The sequence below is a fragment of the Papio anubis genome, chromosome 7 (assembly GCF_008728515.1).
Source record: "Papio anubis isolate 15944 chromosome 7, Panubis1.0, whole genome shotgun sequence".
NCBI lineage: Eukaryota > Metazoa > Chordata > Mammalia > Primates > Cercopithecidae > Papio > Papio anubis.
Window position 1 is genome coordinate 115,784,646 of NC_044982.1, and position 21,818 is coordinate 115,806,463.

Genomic DNA, 21,818 nt, shown 5'->3' on the forward strand with positions numbered 1-21,818 from the left:
GCAGCAACAGGGGGATGAGAACAGGGACAAGACTCATTTTTGGTGCTGGTGGACGGTCCAAACACCTCCTGCAGCCTCCTGGCTCACCTGCCACCCTTCCCTGAGTCTCCTCGTAGACTACTGGCTTTACAGTTGTGAAGGCAACAGCAAAGTCAATTAGAGAGGCTGGGAAGCAGGGGCCCCGAAGGTTTTTGTTTTTGTTTTTTTTTAAGGACAAGGGAAAATAACTCTTTGACCAGACCAGAGTTTGATTGGATTAAAAAAGTGTATTGGATTTCCAATACTAAATAAAAACATGAAATCGTTTTTAAAAAGCCATAGAGTTTACAGCATCAACTACAGAAAAGGCCAAACAAGTGTGTACAGACGCCAGTCCCAGCAGCCCTCTGCGCCCCTCCCGCAGGCAGTGCGGCGACAGACACAGGCGTTCCACATCCCCCGAGGAAGCCGCTGAGCAGCAGCTCAACTAGGACACTACAGACACGCAATGGTTTAGTTTCAAAAATCACAGGAAAACGTAAGAAAATGTATTAAATTGTGAAAAGGTGCAATACAGAATAGCTTTCCTTTTTCTTAATTTTTAAAAAAACCCTCAACTTTGAACAGTTATTTTATTTAAAAATAGGCCCCTCCCCCACCCGCCCCAATTCTGTGGCAGTATCCAGGTACCAAGGCCCTGAGGTAACAGAAGGTCAGGGTTCGTGGGACGAAATGCCCCAAATACTGAGCATGTTCTTTGGGCACAAGGTAGTTTCTGGGGAACCTGGCCCTCCTGGTGGCCAGAGTGCTTGGACAGCTCTCTTCAAGATCAGTTTAAGTGCACTGGTTTTCCAGAGTCCCGCCTGGCACCCCCACGTGATCAGCTAGCTCGGCAGCAGGAGCCCCCGCATTGCACCTTTCACTGCCCTCCAAATCATAAATACAAAGAATTCATCTTGTGAAAAAGCAAATATGTGGTAAGATCCAAAAGTGGGAAATCCCCAAGTTCAAAGGCAGGTGACCTGGGGTACCCACTGGTGGTTTCAGCAGCTGATCTCTTCTTGGCTATAGAACTGAAGCCCGATTTACCGTCTACACTGCCTTCCACACTGTCTTCTGGAGATCTGTTGGGGAGTAGAGGAAGATGCCTGAGCATCAGTCCTGTGTTTTCCATGATATATTCTTAATATTAAAAAACCACACACCTCAGCTCCTTACCTCTTTAGGAAAAAGAACCCAAGAACTATGTGCAAAGGCAACGGCTTCCAAGTGTGGCTGAGCCGTTGGGTTCACCTCAGGAAACTCCTGTGGCTTCATTCTCATCAGGGCTTAGCTGAGCTGCTGGGACAGGGGAGCGGGCAGCTGCTTCCGCTGTCTCTGTCCCTTGTTACTTGAAAAATAATATTCAGAAAGATGTGTGGAAGCCTCAGGGGGCACTGCAGCTCTGCCTTGTCTCATTCCTCCTGCTAATGCTTTCTCTGAAGGGGTCTGAAGTGTGGAAGAGAGCGCTGGACTGGTTGAAGACTGGAACTAGAGAGGAGGAGGAGTCTTATGTGGAAACAAAGTTCCTTCCTTAACCTCCAACTTCCTCAAAGAGAGCCAATAATAGCAGCAGGAAAGGTCTCCATCCTTGCTTTCTGATTTACAGAATAGGGTCAGGCTCTTACCCTATTCTGTGTGACTCAGGCAATTAGAAATACAACACCTGTCTCCTCAGCATGGACATTCTTACCAGGCTATGACCAAGACATCAGGGCTGCTAAATCCTCAAACCCATCTATTGCACAGAAGAATTTTAAAACCAGATCCAAATCAAACTCCAGTTGCAATGTAGTGACAATAAGGATGGACATGCCAGGAAACGACAATAAAGAAGATGCTTCCATTCTCTGCAGGCTTCTGGAAGAAAGTACAATGACGGAAACATTCACAGGACCTCAGCAGCCCCTCCATTTCCTATTACCAACCCTCAGCCCCCCACCCCGCCCCAATACTGAAACTGCACAGAAAGCAACAAACAAGTCTTTTCAATGTTACATTTCATTCAATTCAAATAGATCTGTAATCTCACAGTGATGAGAGGAAAAGAGTCAGGCCTTTAATAATTATAATAAAAAAATAATAAAAAAGCTTACAAACAGCAATGCAACATTTCCTCCCCCTCAGAGTGATGGATTAACAGCTGGTAGAGGATGCAATGACTCAGAATTAAAAAATAAAAACAAAACCAAAAAACAAGCCAACCCCAGGAACAACCCACACTGTCAATGACTTTCCATACATAATTGGAACAAGCAGTCAAATGTCAACCACTTGTGGAGAACACCACGGACTTCCTCGGTTTTGGATGGCGTTTTTGTTTTTGAAGGTAAAATAAAATAAGACACAAATAAAATTGTACATAAATGCCAATGTCTACACTCCATAAAGGTGATGCAGTTGCAGCACGAAGACACAGCCTGACCACAAAGTGAAATGCAGGTTGCACTTCTTGCTTCTTCCCTGGACACAAAATTTTGGCCCATGGTGCCCAGTCCTGCAGAATATCAGCAGGCAAAGGGAAGCTGCCTCAACACAGGCTTCTTCCAGGCTGACCAGGGGAAGGCAGGTGGCCATGCCTGGAGCCAGCCCTACACAGAGGCGCTGGCCAGTCTGCTGGCTCATTCTGTGTTCTCAAGTGCTGTCCTCTCGTACTCTGTACAATTCCTTGTTTTCAAGGGTAAGTTCCAAGACTTCCAGACTCAGGTTTGAAGTCATGTCCTGGTGAAGGTCGTCATGCTGTCGTGATAGCGTTTAGGTCCTTCATTAGTCCTTCCAGGTGGGCCATCTCTTTGGTCAGCTCATCTGGTTCATAGCTCTATGGAAAAGAAAACACTGTTACTGGGCCAGATCCAGGGAGCAACCCAGAAAGGAGAGCCCAGAGAGAGGCCAAAGCATCATGTGGTCAGTAGTCACATGGTCCCAGAAAATGGGCTACTAATACGCAGGGTGGCTCAAAAGAGTGGAAAGTAGCAGGAGAGACCCAAGGTCACTGGGATCCCGTTTCCTGATAATGCACAATGCCTTTCTCCCAACACACACTCCCCAGGGTCACAATGACCTCACAAGCCAGAAGGCCTGCTGCTTGCCCCTTCTAGGTCTCTGCCCCAGTCAGCACAGTCAGTATGTCCCTGGATCTCTGGGCCCCAAGCTTTCCGCTTAGAGAATCCTATACCTGGAAATTCAGAGGCAAAACATTTTTACTGGAGTTTGAGAGTGAAAGATCAAAGAGAGACCCTGGTGATTTTTGTTTTGACAGCAACCACTCAAGCACCTTCTCCTCCAGTATCTTGCTCAGGAAAGGTCACAGAGTAGAACTGAGGGAACGTATGAATGGTTCAAACTAAGAAAAGAAGAACAATGAGAGAAGGGACAGAACTAAAAGGCAGGCAGGAAGTGGGGGGAGGGGCCATTAGCTGGGCTGTGTGAAAAGCTAATTTAAGACGTTCAAGAGTGGATATGGGGGCCGGGTGCGGTGGCTCATGCCTGTCACCGCAGCACTCTGGGAGGCCAAGGCAGATGGATCACCTGAGGTCGGGAATTTAAGACCAGCCTGGCCGACATAGTGAAACGCCGTCTGTACTAAAAATACAAAAAAAAAGCCGGGCGTGGTGGCGGGCGCCTGTAGTTCCAGCTACTCAGGAGGCTGAGGCAGGAGAATCCCTTGAACCCGGGAGACAGAGGTTGCAGTGAGCCGAGATCGTGCCACTGTATTCCAGCCCAGGCGACAGAGCAAGACCCTCTCTCAAAAACAAAAAAACAAAAAAACCAAAAAAACAACAGTGGTTATGGGAAAGAAAGTAGACCAAATCCTCAGCATAGTTCCTGGCTCAGAAAAGATGCTCAACACTGTTTCTACTGAATGAATGAGTGCATCTGCTTCATAGTTCTGGGTGGCGAGCCTGGTATGTACAGAATATCAGCTTGACCAGCAGTCTCAGGCCCTGGGGCATGTTCCCAGACAATCTGGCTGGACTGATGGCCCCACGAACTTACACTCTCGGAGTCTTCCAACATCCTTGTGGTCTCCTGCACTTCAGGGGCACTGGGAACAACCACTGGCATAGGAGGCCGGCTCCTTCCTAGAGTCCCGATGGAGGCTGTCTTCACTGAGTGAATGTGATGGTTCAGAGCTGAGGGGAAAGGGCACCGTCAGGTATGTGGCCAAGCCTGCCTCCCCTAGACCTCATGAAGGCCCTAAGGTCCAAGTGCTGCTTCAGGGTGAGAGAGACACACAGACCCACTGCGCGGGTATTGCTCTGAAAAGTTACCGGAACAAGAGGGAAGAAGGGAGATAGCAGGGCATTCATGAGGCCAGAGAAAATATTCCATTGGCTCTAGAAAACCAATATCCTAGTCCAGTGGTTCTCTAAGTGTGGTGGTCCACGAACCCTTGCAGGATATCTGGGAGGCCAAAGCTCTCCGCATAATAAGACATTATTTGCCTTTCCACTCTGTTTGCCTTTGCACTGAGGATACAAAGGCAATAGTGGGTGAGCTGCTGGAGGCTTAGTACAAATTAAGGCAGTGGTGCCAAACTGTAAAGCCATTCACTGACATGCACTTGCAGTTTAAAAAAGCCAGTTTCACTAAGAACCATTGTTAATAAAGGAGTAAATATATATTTTTTTACTACATCTTGACCTTACTGTATGTGACAAAATGGAAAGTATGCATGAAGTACTTTAGCTGTGTACAAAGTATGACAGCTATCTTTTTTTTTTGAGACGCAGTATCTCCTTATTGCCCAGGCTGGAGGGCAGTGGAGCGACCTTGGCTCACTGCAACCTCCGCCTCCTGGGTTCAAGTGATTCTCCTGCCTCAGCCTCCCGAGCAGCTGGGTCTGCTACCATGCCCGCTAATTTTTTGTATTTTTAGTAGAGAAGAGGTTTCACCATGGTGGCCATGCTGGTCTTGAACTCCTGACCTCAGGTGATCCACCTGCCTCGGCCTCCCGAAGTGCTGGGATTACAAGCGTGAGCCACCACGCCCGGCCAACAGCTGTCTTAAATAAAGGCACTTGTGATAGTTTGAGTTTTGAGTTGAATGTTTTTATCATGGAATATCACTGTTAGTTCAAAGACAGACAAACTGGTTCTTGAGACATCTTTTAGAAAATGAACAAAGTGAGCCCGTCAATTCAAGGCACACAATGGATAGTGTTTCCTGCCAATGATAAAATTTAAGTTTTAAGTAAAAATGAACATTTTGGAAAACTTGCATCTGCCACCATGGTCTTGAGAACTTAATACTTACACATTTTGATGATATTAATGAATATGTTTTTAGATACTGAATGAAATGTATCACTATTTGCAGAATTTGTATAATGTAGTGAACCAATATTTTCTAAATGACTGACATGTGATGTTTTAGTATGGTGCATTAAATGCAAGACAGATGAATGAATTTTAATGGAATAAAGTATAAATAGTTCATAGATAAGGTTTCAGATTTCACTTTACAAACAAACCTTTAAAAAACTACAACTTGTTGAGTTTTGCGGTAGTATCAAAAAAGAATATCCACAATTATCTGAAAAGGTTATAAAAATACTCTTTCCTTTTCCAATTACATATCTGTTAGACCAGATTTTCTTCTTATATTTCAACCAAAACACCATATTGCAACAGATTGAATGCAGAAGCAGATAGGAAAATCCAGCTGTCTTTTATTAAGCCAGACATTAAAGAGATTTGCAAAAAATAAAACGACTCTTCTCACTATATTTTTGTTTTGAAAATAGTTGCTTTTCAGCCGGGCATGGTGGCTCATGCCTGCATTCCCAGCACTTTGGGAGGCCGAGGCAGGTGGATCATGAGGTCAGGAGATCAAGACCATCCTGGCTAAGGCAGTGAAACCCCATCTCTACTAAATATACAAAAAATTAGCTGGGCATGGTGGTGGGCACCTGTAGTCTCAGCTGCTTGCGAGGCTGAGGCAGAAGAATGGCGTGAACCCGGGAGGTGGAGCTTGCAGTGGGCCGAGATTGCACCACTGCACTCCAGCCTGGGTGACAGAGTGAGACTCCATCCCAAATAAAAAAAAAAAAAAAAGGAAAATAGTTTTTCATAAAAATATGCTGGTTATCCTAACATGATAGATAATTGCTTTTTTAAATGAATAAAATACTTCAAAAATTTCTTAGCTTTAATTTGAATACGGTAAATAGTGATAGATATAACCCACATGAAGAAAAGCTCTTCTATATGTTCAATAGCTTTTAAGCTATAAAGGGGCACTGAGACCAGAAATTGTGAAAATCACTGACTTATTCTAAAACAAATGAATAGGTAACAATTAAGTGCAGAAAGCAAGCATGCCTTTGAGGTCAGGGGACTGTTACTGAGCTGTGTGGATTTGGGTAAATGACTTTCCCTTCACAGGGTTCCTTTCCCTATCCTGAGGTTCCCTCTGCTTTCACCACCCTATGAGTCCAAGCCTTGGCCTCCCTGATCCCTTCTCTAGTTTGCAGGGACCTTTAGAAGTGAGGTGATCCCAGGGGGCTGGGCAGACTAGATCTGCTATCCATTCCCATGCCATTGGACTTACCACCAAAGGTGCTGCACATCAAACCCAATTCAAAAGGTCAGCCCACAAACTTCTTGGGTGGGGCAGTGGCACACTGCTACTCTAACTGAATTGCTGGGATAGGCTTGGAGGATATTTGCTTTGCTATACTTCAAGGAAGGGGTGACTTCATCCAAGCTTGAGTCAAAGGGTCCCTCCAGGTATGCTGCCATCCTCACTCACCTTGCTGGGATAGTAATGGTGTGCTTGGCAATGCAGGATCATAGGTGGGAGGTCCTGGAGGCGGGACTGCCGGCACGGCGAAGCTCTTCAATGGGTGGGAAGGGCGAACATGGGCAGTGGGAAGACTCTGGCCTGAATCTTCCTCTTGGGAGCTGGCCAAGTAAGAGGAGCTGGTAGCACCTTCAGGGTCCTGATGATCAGTGCAGCATGTTTGAGACGAGGAGGCTGGCATGGTGTCAGTGCTGGGGGTATTTCGAACGGATTCTACAGCAAGAAAGTCTAAATGTTAGTATTTCTTTTGCCATTAAATATGTGAAAGTCCCAGAGTTTGGCTACTTCTAGGGGTTCCCTAAACCAGCTCAATAGCACTTGTGATCAGTGCTAGTCCAAGAGAACATGGATTAGCACCACTGCCAGGGATAAGAATGGAGTCTCGAACAATTTTGTACTCAACCAGCTATTCCAGTTTTTCACCTCACAGCTAAGTGGTCACAATTTTACAGATTTAAAGTTCTGCTCATTATTTACTATGGAGCACATGTAAAGGTTCCTGAGATGACTAAGATATTAAGATATAAATAAGTATAAAAGAAAATTAAAAACTTCACTCGCTGGAATCTTAAGAGAGTGGCCTTTCATAGATAACCATGGCTAATCACCAAGGCTGGCTGGGTACCTGACAGTAGCCAGCTCTACTGACAAGGCCTGGCGGTCACTGCAGGAGAGGCCAATGCCACAGGCCTTCATGCCTCCAGGGGCTGTGCATGGCCTCATCACAGCAAAAACCCAATAGCTCAAGTGAGAAGCGGGCAACGAACAGAGCAGCCCAGAGGTCTGCACACAGCTTTCAGATCATGCCAAATGAAGGGCATTTTTGATTCAGAGAAAGAAATGGGGATAGATTAGCCTGGAGAAGGGAAGGCTCAGGAAGAACATGATAACAATCTCAAAATATAAGAAGGGGCAGTTCTTCTGGAAGGCAGCACAGCAGGGTAGAAAAGCGCGGACTCTGGAATCAGACAGATCTGGACTCTAATCTTTGCATACTAGCTGGGTGAATTTGACAAAGTCACTGAGTATATCTGAGTCTCAGTTTCTTCATCTACAAAAGAGGGAGAATAACACATAATTCTTTGAGGATTAAATGAGATGTATGAAAAGTGCTGAACACGGTGCTTGAATATTTGAAAATATTCTTTTCTTTGTAAATTACTGGGTGCTTACTTTAAGCCAGGCACTATGCTAGCTGCTTTACATTCATTAACTCACTCGATGCTCAAAGTAACTCAGAAGGCACTGGGAGGTTAAGCAAATTGCCCATTTGCACAGTTAGAACTAGCAGGGTGGAATCTGAATCCCTGCCTTCTGACTTCCACACACATGCTCTGGACCACCACACACCTTTCCACACACAGAGTACCACCTGCCCCTACCCTGTGGGGCAGAAGCAGCACCAAGGCCCGAGGAGACCACATGAGGAAGACCCTTCCAACAGCGTGAGCTGGTGACCACCTTCCCCACCCGTGAGGAGAGGCACAGAGGACACAGCTCAGGACAATGAACTGTACCAGGTAGCCTGAAGGCCTCTTCTGACTTCTGGAGTTCTCAACCTTAGCAAGTACAGTAGTCCCCCTTATCCACGCTTTTGCTTTCAATGGTTTCAATTATCTGTGGCCAACTGCTGTCCAAAAATGTAAATGAAAAATTCCAGAAATAAATAATTCATAAGCTTTACAATGTGCACCATTGAGTAGTATGATGAAATCTCGCGCCATTCCACTGGGGATGTGCATTATCCCTTAGTCCAGCCTCTCCAGACTGCCTATGCTACCTGCCCTTGAGTCACTTAGCAGCTGTCTCAGTTATCAGATAGAGAAAGCAGATATAAAGGGTTCAGTACTACATGTGATTTCAGGCCTCCACTGGGCGGGGGGGAGGGCGGATCTTGAAATGTATCCCCACAGATGGGGATACTGTAAAGCATGAGCAATCTGCAGAAATCCAACACATTTCCCTGTCTTTGTTGCTGAGGTAGCAGTGAATCTGTACCCTCGGGCTCTGAGAAGTCAGGCCATACCAGTCACGAGTGGCACCTCTGATCTTGGGTCCACGAATGAGGGACTCATACACCCTCCCAAGTGTGCCTGACTGTGTTGGCCCTACCAGGCTTAGGCCACTCATCATCCCTTAAAGGGGTGTGCTGAGGATCTCTTCTTAGGCTTGCTCAAGTTACCCATCCCCAGGGTGGGGGAGCTGGTGGTCCCCCTGTGATCCTGGGTGGGGTAGAAGCTGGGCAGGGTAGAAGCTGGCTAGGAAGAGTAGCAGGGAGGAGGAGAGAGAAGAGTAAACTCCTGTCCAGACCATGTCAGCCTGTATTGGCAGGTATGTTAGATCAGCTCTGGGCAAACAGGCCTCTCCTGACTGCCTCAATGGTCTGTAACTAGATATATAAGCTTCTGAGGGCCAAAGAGATGGTGCAAAAGGTGAAAAAGGAAAATGGGGTTGCCTATATGAGTCAGCACCCTGGCCTGCTACCACAGACCAGGGCTGCCTTTTACAACTCCAGGAGCCCCAGGCATGTTGCTTTCTACACGAAGGGTGCTCCATGACACTGTGCAAAATCACTGGCCTGCTCAGAATCCATGCTGTAAGTAAAATTCCTGCTTTGGCAAGGGGCCTACTTCGTGACTGACTTGCCTCTTAAAGAGTTAAGACACACAGAGTTCACACTGGCCAAGTGATTGGACAAGAGGAAAGTGCTTTTCCAATGCCAAGTGGTGGTGACATAGTGAATGTTCCTTAGAGCAGAGGCTGGCCCTGCCTAGCCCACATATACCAAGCTGTGGCAACACTCTGAGCTCCAGACACAAAAGCTTAAAAAAGTGCAATAGTGAAAAAGAACTTTGATCATTTCTGGATACTTGCTCTACATTTCAAACCAGTCTTCAGCAAGTCTATCACTTTAGTTTTACCTTCCTTTATGCAACTGGTCATCAAAGCATGGACTCTCTTAGTAATGCAAATTATTCTTTCCCCCTCTCTTCACTTTCTGCCTAGGTCCATAGAGAAGGGAATGCTTACCAACACTAAATCACAAGGGAGAGGGCTGGGTAGGAGCTGCCATGCTCCTCTCCAATCCCCAAACCCAGCAGGAAGGAGGAGGGCTTGATTTGATTGGAAGGTGCCTGCCATCCACTCAAGCAGGACCACATTCTAGCGTGTGAGATTCCTTGGCCTTAAAAATGGAGAAACAGGGTTGGGCACAAAACCTCCTTTCTAAGAGCAGTGTGGCGGCTGCTTTCTGGTCCTCTGTTCTACTTGAGACTATGTCTGTAAGGCAGACTTTGGCTCTCCATGCAGCTGGCTGGAGTAACTGTCTATCTTGTAAACCATCTTTCCTAAATGCAGGACTTCAAATTGGGATTTGGAAGGAGATAGTAGAAAGGTCAAATATATATATATATATATAATTTAATATTTAGTAGAGACGGGGTCTTGCCTTGTTGCCCAGGTTGGTCACGGACTCAAGCGATCCTCCTGCCTCAGTTGCCCAAAGTGCTAGAATTACAGACATGAGCCACAGTGCTCAGCCTGGAAGGCCAAATTTAGATGTGAGTTCAAGCAGCATTCTCCAAATCAGGTAATAGCTTTGGGAGTAGATAATGTCAGGAATTATTACACACCCCTTAATAAAGCTTCTTTTGATGTTTTGGGTATGTTTATGATTGATAAAAACTTGAAAGAATGGGGACCGGGTGTGGTGGCTCATGTCTGTAATTTCAGCACTTTGGGAGGCCAAGGCAGGCGGATCACTTGAGGTCAGGAGTTTAAGACCAGTCTGGTCAACATGGGGAAACCTTGTCTCTACTAAGAATACAAAAATCAGCCGGGCGTGATGGCGTTTGTCTGTAATCCCAGCTAGTTGGGAGGTTGAGGCAGGAGAACTGTTTGAACCCATGAGGTGGAAGTTGCAGTGAGCCGAGATCGCGCCACTGCACTCCAGCCTGGGCGACAGAGTGAGACTCTGTCTCAAAAACAAACAAAAAAACCAAAGAGAAACAAAAAACTTTAAAAAATGGGGATATTACTAGGAACCCAAACTTCCAGCATAAAGTTTTGAGGTTCTTTTAAAATGGAACTCACTCGAAATTCCCTTATTCCCCAGAGCAGCAAAACTCAGTTCTATCAGTAACATAATAACTATTAATAGGCAAGTTTCAAATGGTGGAAAAATAATACGTTGAATATATGGGAAGTTGCTAGGCTTGCCGTTTAAAACTGAGGATGAAAATTAATTTTCAATTAATGAAGAATAATACTTACATCACTTGCTGTCCCCACACCTTCACTATTTCCTCCTTAAAACTTTGATAATGCGGTTTTCTAAGATTTCCAAACTGGGACTTGTTTGTCTAGCAACATGTTTCTTTAAATACACTGCAGATTGTTATGATAATTTCCTGTTTCTGCAGAGAGGATCTATTCCTGCGCATCCCTTCCTAATTTTAATAATCCTGAGGTTTACATCAGGCACCCTGTGGTTTACAATACACACAACTCCACGTGGCTGGTGGCCCCACTGCCCCTTGGATGTTGTTTGCACTTTGGTCCACGGTGGAAGTAACCTGTATGTAACAGTTAACCTTTGGACCTACCCAACGTTAGGGTGACTGCCAGGCAAAGGCAATCACGAGTGTCTGAAATCACCCAGGATGAGTTTTCCTTTCAAATTAGAGGATTAAAAGAAATAAAGAAATTGGAAAAAAGGACTGAGTTAAAGTGTAATTTTATGGAACAAGGGATGCTTATGTGATTAGAGATACTGTTTTTACTAAAAGGAAACTTTGCACTGAATGTTTAAAACTTAAGTAGAAATATGGGGTGAATTTTACAGAAACAAATTTGAGTCAGTCACAGAAATGTTATGCTAAGTAAATAAAATAGAAAAATTCCAAATCCCTCTTCTAAGTAGGGCAAGCCCTTCCCCATTTCCGCTTGCTGACTCCTTTGGAATGGTTTCCATCTGGGCTTGATCCTCATCTCTCACCTGTGGAATTGGCCCTGTCTGAAAGGGACATGGATGTGCCAATGGGCCATGGGCTGCCCGGGTGGTAGAGATGACTGCGAGCTGGAGAAGCGAGGCTGCTGGAGTGGAAATGATGGTGAGGGTGATCGAGGGAATGGATGGGATGGGCACTAATCACAGCTGTGAATGAACACAAGACAGAGAAATGCTTAACACGCTTGCACAAACACACACAAATCACAGTTCAAGAGCAAAGTCACCCCCTTCCCACCTCCCATACAGTCCAACCACTCCCTTGGGTTTTTGGTGGCAGCTGGCTAGATCTGGTCAATTAGCCATTGATTTTTACATTTGTTTTTTAAAAATGAACATACTCTTTTGCATATGTCTACATATGTATAGAAAAAAAGGTCTGAGGAATACATACTAAAATGTTAACAGTGATTATCTTGCAGGGAAGAGTGGTCAGGATTAAAATAATATTTTTCTTTTGGCTTATCTGTATTTTCCAATTCTACTATAATAAACATGGATTACATGAGTTATTACAAATATCTATTTGAATATGTCACAAAATATAAATCCATAAGCCAACACATAAATTGAGTTTCTATTTTGTCCTGCTAAAAAGGATAGAAAGAAGTCCTTTCTTTTTCGAGTATATTCCTAATTCATTCTGCCTTTGTTAAACCTGCTGAATTAAGCATTTAATGGGTATTTAGGCCAAATAAATAAGTAGCTGCTTAATCAGCTTTCATGTCTTAAAATAAATGCAAATGGAATTGAACTCTGATGGTCCCATCTAGTACTAAAAGCATGAATCACTGGCCGATGGCACCATCTTTTACTGCTTCTAGTCTGGGGACTCAGCCATACCCATCTGCATTTAGGAGAATAAATGGCTCTTTCCTTCTCACACTGGTTAAGGATTCAATTAACTGTGTTTAGCTAAAGAATCTGAAATTTCCACACATATTTCACATATTACTTTCTATGAAGACAGCGATTCCATGTACAACTTTCTATGAGGCTTCATTATCCATCTGAGATGGAAACAGATAAAATTAGAAGACCAGAGTCTTGGAATAAACTTTTCTGAGGAACTCCCTTGGAGTGGTTGTAGAAATGGTGCTTTTAAGGTCAAGATAACCAGCTCTACCCCCACCAAACAGGCAAATAGGCCAAAGCTTACTAGCAATACAGGGAATCTTTTTTTCTCTAAACAAAGGCTTCGTAAACTTAATAATACAACTTACTTAACACTTAGTGGCCTATTGAAATGTCTTCTGTCCCCAGGGATCTCCCTAAAGTCTTTGTGGGGCTATTCAACATTACTCTGCTGAAGAGAAATCCTGGTCAACAAAACGGATGCCTTTACTTTCCAGCTATCCCTTGTCCTGGCCACATGCAAGCAAGCAGGTGGCATGACTGGGACCCCTGAGCACTGCTGCCCCTTCCTTCCCTCTCAAGGCCTGAGGAACAGAAAAGGGGCTTTTCCTCACGTGCTGCTCTTGGGGACCAGAGGCTCCAGGTTGTGCCTGGGAATAAAACATAACACAGGAAAGCTGCCTGAGGAGGGCTCTTGGGGTAACTGGGGAGTCGGCAACTCCTCTAGGGGAAGACAGGTAGTTTTTAGAAGTGGGTGCTTCAGACTCAGTGTTTTCCAGAATTCAGGCTGGGGTAGGGGGAATAAACCTGATTTTTACCTAGGAAAGTACAATTTGAGAGCATTTTAGAACTCTCACAAAGGAAAAACAAAATTGACTTTTTTCCCTTTATAAGGCATTTCCAGTCTTTCTAGGTAAGTAAAAAAAATAAAGCAGTGTGAATGTGCTTGCCTAGGATATAGTTGGAAATCAGCAGCTTGTTAGCTGACTCTGAACTTGATACTTTGGTGCATGGCCCTGGATGGAGCCATGTCCCGGCACCAGCAAGCCCTTCCTGGCACTGATCAGTCATTTAAGACCAGGGTAGGTGGGTGGTAGGTACATGGCTCCCGCAGCATTCCAGGGTCTAGAGCTCAGGGAATACCAGCTTGTGAAACAGAACTGTAGTCATGTGGGTTTTAAAAACAGTATCTGAAAACCTAAACACCATAAGTGGATCTTACGGTTGCAGGTTTTTGAAAGATTCCACTTACCCACCCAACTGTTAAGGCACAAATTAAATAATATTGTATATTGGTGCAAACTCCTTCCCCAACATCAAAAAAAAAGAAGAATGGTATCAACTGGACAACAGATCTTTTTTACTTAACATATTTAAAAGTAAAATACATCTAGAAATAAAGATAGCAAAATTTTAAAAGTTTTCAAAATAAGCCAGTTCAGGTAGGAACTGAAGTCTTATACAAAACAAACAAATAAGCAGTAGTGCTAGCATCTTCTTGATCAATCAGAAGCAACTAGAATGGATTAATTTACTCTTCTTGGGCATTTGTATCTTTAAACCTGGGAACCCCATCCAGGGCACCTCTTATAAGAGGGAAACCAGATTTCCCCCCGCATGCTTCCAAGTCCAGGCCTTTCTTTCTATCAAGGACCACAAACATAAGCTACTCTGAGCTGAAATTACCTATTAACAAATAAGGTGTTACTCTTTCAAAGACGATCTTTGTAATAATCTTACACGTTTGTGTATAGTGTTTGTGGGAGAGGGAATGGGTGTGCGGACATCCACATGCTTGGAGCTTCCACCAAGAGGTTGGGGATTTGAGGAACTTTTCCAAGTGCACGATGTCATGGTGCACCTCGTTGCATGTATGATATTCATGGCTATTAAATCTCATCATTTGTTGACAGATGGCTGAGAATTCCCTCAACTGCAAGCCCCACTGTGCTAGCTAGTCTGAAAGGCTTCATTTCCTTGAAAACAGTGACAAGAGAGAGGACACAGTAGTTTGAAAGATTTGGTTTGTCCCACTGCTTTCTGGTTTAGTCATGATATTTAATTTATTTTGAATTTCAACTAGTATTAAAAGAGGCTCAGAAACCTTTATGCTTATCAAAGTGAGGCACGAATCAAGAATGAAAAATGTTGTTTAAAAAATTCTGGCTGGGTGGGCATGGTGGCTCATGCCTGTAATCCCAGCACTTTGGGTGGCTGAGTTGGGTGGATCACCTGAGGTCAGGAGTTTGAGACCAGACTGGCCAACACGGTGAAACCCTGTATCTACAAAAAACTAGCCAGGTGTGGTGGTGAGTGCCTGTAATCACAGCTACTTGGGAGGCTTAAGCTGGAGAATTGCTTGAACCCGGGAGGCAGAGGCTGCAACGAGCTGAAATCGTGCCACTGCACTCCAGCCTTGGCAACAGAGCAAGACTCTGACTCTGTCTCAAAAAAAAAAAAAAAAAAAAAAAAAAATCCATACAATAAAACCTAAAGCTATTCTAAAATATAAAGTCTAATAATTTTATTTTTTAATTTTATTACTTTAACTAATTTAGAGACTGGCTCTTGGCTCTGTTGCCCAAGCTGGAGTGCAAAGGTGCAAAATCGTAGCTCACTACAACCTTAAACCCTGGGTTCAAGAAATCCTTCCATCTCAGCCTCCTGGGTAGCTGGGACTACAGGTTGTGTGCCACGATGCCTGGCTTTTTAAAAAAAAATTTTTTTTTTTTTTTTTGAGACCGAGTCTCACTCTGTTACCCTGGCTGGAGTGCAGCAGCACGATCTTGGCTCACTGCAACTTCTGCTTCCCAGGTTCAGGAGATTCTCGTGCCTCAGCCACTTGAATAGCTGGGATTACAGACATGCACCACCACACCTGGCTAATTTTTGTCATGGCTAATTTTTACTTTTATTTTTTTTGGTAGAGATGGTGTCCCACTACAACATTGCCCGGGCTGGTCTAGAACTCCTGGCCTCCAGCAACCCTCCCACCTTGGTCTCCCAAAACACTAGGATTATAGGTGTGGGCCACCTTGCTTGGCCTTTAAATCTATTAATTAAAAAAATAAATTCCATAGGTGCTCATTAGCACTGGTATCAGGAAGCACAACGAAAACTTGTAACATCGGGCCATCCTTAGCCCTAGTCTGGAGGGAAGCTTTCCCATCTCTCCTATAGAGCTACGATGCACTTTTAGGGAGACCTCCCTATTCCCGGGGATCTGGAGACATTGGCTTTTCAGCTTATTTACCATAAACATAACGACGCTAGCCTCAAGAATAACGTTTGTTGCAAAATATGGCAAGTGTTTGGTACTACCTCCTTCAAGGTGTCAAAGCTTTGGTAGATTATCTTTGTGTTAGAATCCAGTGAAGTCAAAAAGATCATTCATAGTTGTTCCCCTACATGACTGAACAGATTGGTAGCACTGAGGAAAAGAGAAGCTTCTACTTACGCTGGGGTGGCTGGGAGTCAAAGGGCATCATCATTTTTGGTCTCATTCCCCGCCTTCCAGCCAGTGTAGACATGCTGTCCTCTGACTCATGCCCTAGATGTTAAATGTGGAGGTTAGTTACCAGCATGTGCCCTATGCCACTGAGCAGCCTCAACAGTGAAACATTTCTAGTAGGGGATTCAGAATTCACAAACAACACAATGGGGACAAGACATTTCTGCAAGAAGTGAAATAAAGAGGAAAATGATCATGAGAGCATCATAAGAGTTCCTGCTGAATCAATGTGGATGTCACAATGCTGCCCGCCACACTTCACAGAGTGTCTGAAAGGGCCTCCAGACGAAGAACGTTCTGAATACCACAATGCTAGCTGGAAGCCAGCTGAAGACACTGAATGAAATGCACAGACATGGGCTAGCTAGCAGCCTCAAATGCTTAAATATCACACTGCTGAAGCCTGATGAGAGACCTAAAAGATCTGCAAGATTGTCTCGTATGGGTGTGTACCTATACGAGTACCTCTCTCCCATAAGAAGCTAGCTATTCTTTATCATATGTTCCCAAATCTTATAACACACATTTCTCTAAATCTGATGTCATATAGGAATTGCCAAATGAAGGCAACCTCAGGAGGAAAATGATTTAAATGAAACCAGTCTCCTAACATTTGAGGAAAAAACCTACACTTAAAATGGTACCTCTGTATGAATTTCGCCTTTGATGGATATTGCTGTCCATGGAGTTGTCAACTGGTGTGATATCTTGAGAGTTGCGAGGAATTGGAGTATCAGTCATGATGGGGTTTGGGTCTGGAGACTTATCTATGGGTTTCAGCTCCAGTCTCTCATGATGGATCCAGAGATCTGGAGGTTTCACATCTTTGGAATTCCCTTTGTACTTATGAGAGCCATTCACTGATTTGCAGGCAGCTCGCTTCCTAGGCACAAAGTTAAGAGAAGCTTCTTAACTCATTTGAACATATTCGTCAAAAGGCTTGAGTGATTAAAACTGCCTTTCTGAGAGATGTTTCAAGCAAAGGCAAAAACTAAAAACATACCTCCTGCCCCCAACAATAACAACAACAACAAAAAGCTTGCTCCTGGGGAGAGTAAATGTATCTCTATTTTGTCCACACATATTTAGAGATACTTACCAGGCTTTTATGTTTGAATCCTGCCTTGTGACTACTTTTTTTGACTGTTAAAAGATTAAGATAGCATTTTTCATTACATAATCTCTAAACCAGAAGGTTCATCCACAAGTTTCCAATTAGAGCAATGTAGAAACATAACAACGGAGTAGAAGGAAAGTCTATGGCTTATAAAGGAAGGAGGCAACAACCTTTTTTTTTTTTTTTTTGAGATGGAGTTTTGCTCTTGTTGCCCAGGTTGGAGTGTAATGGTGCGATCTTGGCTCACTGCAACCTGGCCTCCTGGGTTCAAGTGATTCTCCTGCCGCAGCTTCCCGAGTAGCTGGGATTACAGGCCTCCACCACCACGCCCAGCTAATTTTTGTGTTTTTAGTAGAGACAGGGTTTCACCATGTTGGCCAGGCTGTTCTCAAACTCCTGAACTCAGGTGATCCACCGCCTCGGTCTCCCAAAGTGCTGGGATTACAGGCGTGAGCCACTGCGCCTGGCCGGAACAACTTCGAAGACTGCTAAACTAGGACTACGAACTAGATGGAGTCAAGAATGGGGACAACAATGTCTACTCCTCTGTGTTTTAGCTTCTCCATTCACTCTCTTACTTACCCCTAATGAGGACATACTGGGTACCCAGTGTATGCCAGATCCTGTGCTAGACTGCTATGCCCTCAGAATTTTTGGTGAAGTGAGGAATACAGATGTTGAACTATTATTTTAAAATGTTCTGAGCTTACTGAAATGCCAAATGTTAGAGTAACTTCTTAAAAGTTGGACTTAAGCTGAACAGGAAAAACCTAGAGGAGGAAGCGACATTTAAACTAAGACCTAAAGGGAATAGAAAGTGCATTCCAGATGGTGAAATCAGCTTATGTCAAAACCCTAAAGCAGACAGCAATGCCCTGGTGGTATATTAGAAGGATTTTAAGAAATCCTGAGTAGTGGGGACATAGTGAACCCTGCAGAGAATGATGTGAAATAATACTAGAAAGGTAGTCAGGGACCCGATCATACAGAGCTTTTAGGACAATGCTAAGAGTCTGAACTTCCCTTTGTGAGTAATGAGAAACCATTAAATGGTTTTAAGCAAGAGAGTAAGGAGATCACTTTTGAGTTAAAACTTTATACCAGCTATGATGTGAAGAATGGCCCTGTGGGGTTGGGGATAGAAGAGGAGACCAACTAGGATGCTACTGCAATCTCAGCCATAACTGATGGCATGGGACAGTGGGAGCAGAGGCAAGAGGCAGATTTGAAAGTTATTTGGGAGGCAGATATGACAGGTCTTGGTAAATAAATGGATGTAGGGTGAGGTGGGAGTAAAGAAGAAAGAAGAGTACAGGATGATGTTAAGGTTTCTGGTTTAAGCCACTTAACATTGGGTTTAAAGCAGCAGAAGCGGGTTTGCCTGAAAAAATGATGAATTCTGCTCGGGGCGTGCTGAATTTGAAGTGTCTCTGAGACATTCAAGAAGAAATGTAGAAGAGAAAACTGGGTGTGCAAGTCTGATACTCAGAGGAGGGAAGCCTTGGCTGGAGACAGAAATACAAGAGCAGCTGGAATGCTGAAGCCATGGGAGCAGATGAGATCACCTGGGGAGAACACAGAAGGAGAAGAGAGTAAGTCCAGGCCCAGGCCCCGAGGAATGTCTGTATTTGATGGCTAGGTAGACAGGAGGGCCTATGAAAAAAAACAAAAACAAAACAAAACATGCTGTTATGGATACAAAAGAAGAACACGTTTCCAGAAGGAAGGAACAGCTGACTGTGTGAAATGTTGAGAGACTAAGATGAGAACTGAAAAATGTTCTGTGGCTTTGGCAATATGGAAGTCACTGGTGACCTCCACAAAAGCAATTCTGGTGAAGTGGTAGGGGCAGAATAAAGATTAGAAAGGACTGATGCATGGGTAGGGAGTGAACAGACATAAGAGTATAAGCAAGAAATCAAGGAAATCTGTGGTGGAGAAGGCAGGTTTGTAAGCAGCCGGTGATAAGGACCATACAGGGGGTGGGGGTAGGGGTAAGGTTGTAATTATAATTATTCCTTAATTATAATTAAGAAGAAGTTAGAGCACACTTAAATACTGAAGAGGTGGCCAATAACGAGTAAGAGGTCAGCTATGCTGGAGAGAGGAATAATAGCAGGTAAAAGGTCTTAGAAAAATGGAAGACAATGAGATTCAGGGGGTAAAGGGTGGAACTGGCTTCAAACAGGGGAAGTACACTTAGGAGGGAAGAGGAAACAATGATCACCAGTGTAGAAAGGTGTCAGATTTGATGGCGGTGTGCTGAGGTCGTTCTCATCTGACAGCTTCTGCCTTCTTCATGAAGGAGAAGCCCAGCTTATCTGTTGCCAGTCAAGGGCTAAGGCGGAATGTGCTGAGAACCAACGAGGGTTTAGATTCTCTAAGTGCTCTGTCAATTTTGAGGTTGTAAGACTCTGTAAGCAGCTACCATCTAAATGAACCTCAGGTATTACAGAGGAAGAAAAGTAGCCAGAAAAGCTCACTTATATTTTTCAACAGTCAATGGAATACTTGCAAAGCAGATACCTGGGGAAGTGGGGGAGGGGAAAACCCTGTGAAGATCTGATACGATGACTTTCGACAAAGGGACCCAAATCTGTAGGATGTGCCAATACACAGAATAGAGCCTATTACCAACTCATATTCTTACTTTCAATCTGAAGACTGAGTATCTTATTAAGGAGGCGCAGGCGGGCAGATCACCTGAGGTTAGGAGTTCGACACCAGCCTGGCCAACATGGTGAAACTCTGTCTCTACTAAAAATACAAAAATTAGCCGGGCATGGTGGTGCATGCCTGTAATCCCAGCTACTTGGGAGGCTGAGGCAGGAGAATCACTTGAATCCGGGAGGTGGCAGTTGCAGTTAGCTGAGATTGTTCCACTGCACTCCAGCCTGGGTGACAGACTGAAATCCTGTCTAAAAAAAAAATTTACTTTGAAGTCCTCCAAAGCACTAAGGAATTGTCATTTTGGTTTTCAAATTCTTTTAATAAAAGAACAATAAATAAAGATCCCAATATTTCTAAAACTAGATATAAAATCAAGTTCATAAAGACAAGATAAATATGAAATGTCAAATAAAGAGGCTTGAAGAAAAGTTCTAGAGTAGAAAAATAAATGTAGTCTTTGAGGCTTTAAAAATAATAGTTTTGGCCGGGCGCGGTGGCTCAAGCCTGTAATCCCAGCACTTTGGGAGGCCGAGACGGGCGGATCACGAGGTCAGGAGATCGAGACCATCCTGGCTAACATGGTGAAACCCCGTCTCTACTAAAAATACAAAAAACTAGCCGGGCGAGGTGGCGGGCGCCTGTAGTCCCAGCTACTCCGGAGGCTGAGCCAGGAGAATGGCGTAAACCCGGGAGGTGGAGCTTGCAGTGAGCTGAGATCCGGCCATTGCACTCCAGCCCGGGCTACAGAGCAAGACTCCGTCTCAAAAAAAAAAAAAAAATAGTTTTCCACTACTAAAAGTAGATGGAGCCGGGCGCAGTGGCTCACGCCTGTAATCCCAGCACTTTGGGAGGCTGAGGCAGGTGGATGATTTGAGGTCGGGAATTCGAGACCAGCCTGGCCAACATGGTGAAACCCCATCTCTACTTAAAAAATACAAAAGTTAGCTGGGCATGGTGGTGGGTGCCTGTAATCCCAGCTACTTGAGAGGCTGAGGCAGGCGAATTGCTTGAATCCAGGAGGCAAAGGTTGCAGTGAGCCGAGAACGTGCCACTGCACTCTAGCCTGGGCAACGAGAGACACCATCTCAAAAGAAAAAAAAAAAAGGAAGAGTTGTAAGAGGCAGTGGTCAGAAAGATTATAAAAGAAGCCTCCATTTTCTTGGAAAAATGATACAGTACAAGCTATGGAAAGCTATTTCATTTGGGCAAAAGAAAGAGAGATTTAAAATATCACATAACCTACAAAAAATGACATAAAGTCATTACCAGTAGCAGTTACAGGATAGACTGTACTTGCCCTGTACAGGTACAGTGAAAATGAACAAATTTTTTTTTTTTTTTTTTTTTTTGAGACAGAGTCTCGCTCTGCCGCCCAGGCTGGAGTGCAGTGGCGTGATCTTGGCTCACTGCAAGCTCCGCCTCCCGGGTTCATGCCATTCTCCTGCCTCAGCCTCCCGAGTAGCTGGGACTACAGGCGCCCGCCACCTCGCCCGGCTAGTTTTTTGTATTTTTTTTAGTAGAGACGGGGTTTCACCGTGTTAGCCAGGATGCTCTGCCTCCCAGGTTCAAGCAATTCTCCTGCCTCAACCTCCCAAGGTCCTGGGATTACAGGCTTAAGCCACCGCGCCCGGCCCAATTTTTTTGTATTTTTAGTGAAGATGGGGTTTCACCATGTTGGCCAGGACAGAGTCTCGCTCTGTCGCCCGGGCTGGAGTGCGGTGGCCGGATCTCGGCTCACTGCAAGCTCCGCCTCCCGGGTTCACGCCATTCTCCTGCCTCAGCCTCCCGAGTAGCTGGGACTACAGGCGCCCGCCACCTCGCCCGGCTAGTTTTTT

At 44.5% G+C, this 21,818-nt stretch overlaps 1 protein-coding gene across 8 annotated transcripts in view; it reads right to left on the reverse strand.

Annotated features, from left to right (window-relative positions):
* Positions 1–246: 246 nt before the first annotated feature.
* NEO1 (neogenin 1) overlaps positions 247–21,818 on the reverse strand; it is a 266,759-nt gene continuing 245,187 nt past the window's right edge. For 3 of the 8 annotated variants that reach the window (XM_021940692.2, XM_021940691.2, XM_021940690.2), the window contains 6 exons: positions 16,841–17,079; positions 16,143–16,235; positions 11,819–11,977; positions 6,772–7,035; positions 4,015–4,151; positions 247–2,836 (listed from right to left, as the gene is read on the reverse strand). In XM_021940692.2, the coding sequence (XP_021796384.1) occupies positions 2,753–2,836; positions 4,015–4,151; positions 6,772–7,035; positions 11,819–11,977; positions 16,143–16,235; positions 16,841–17,079 (976 nt within the window). In that variant the 3' untranslated portion in view covers positions 247–2,752. The remainder of the gene's footprint in view (positions 2,837–4,014; positions 4,152–6,771; positions 7,036–11,818; positions 11,978–16,142; positions 16,236–16,840; positions 17,080–21,818) is intronic. The other 5 variants (XM_021940695.2, XM_021940693.2, XM_021940694.2 and 2 more) reach the window with 5 other exon arrangements.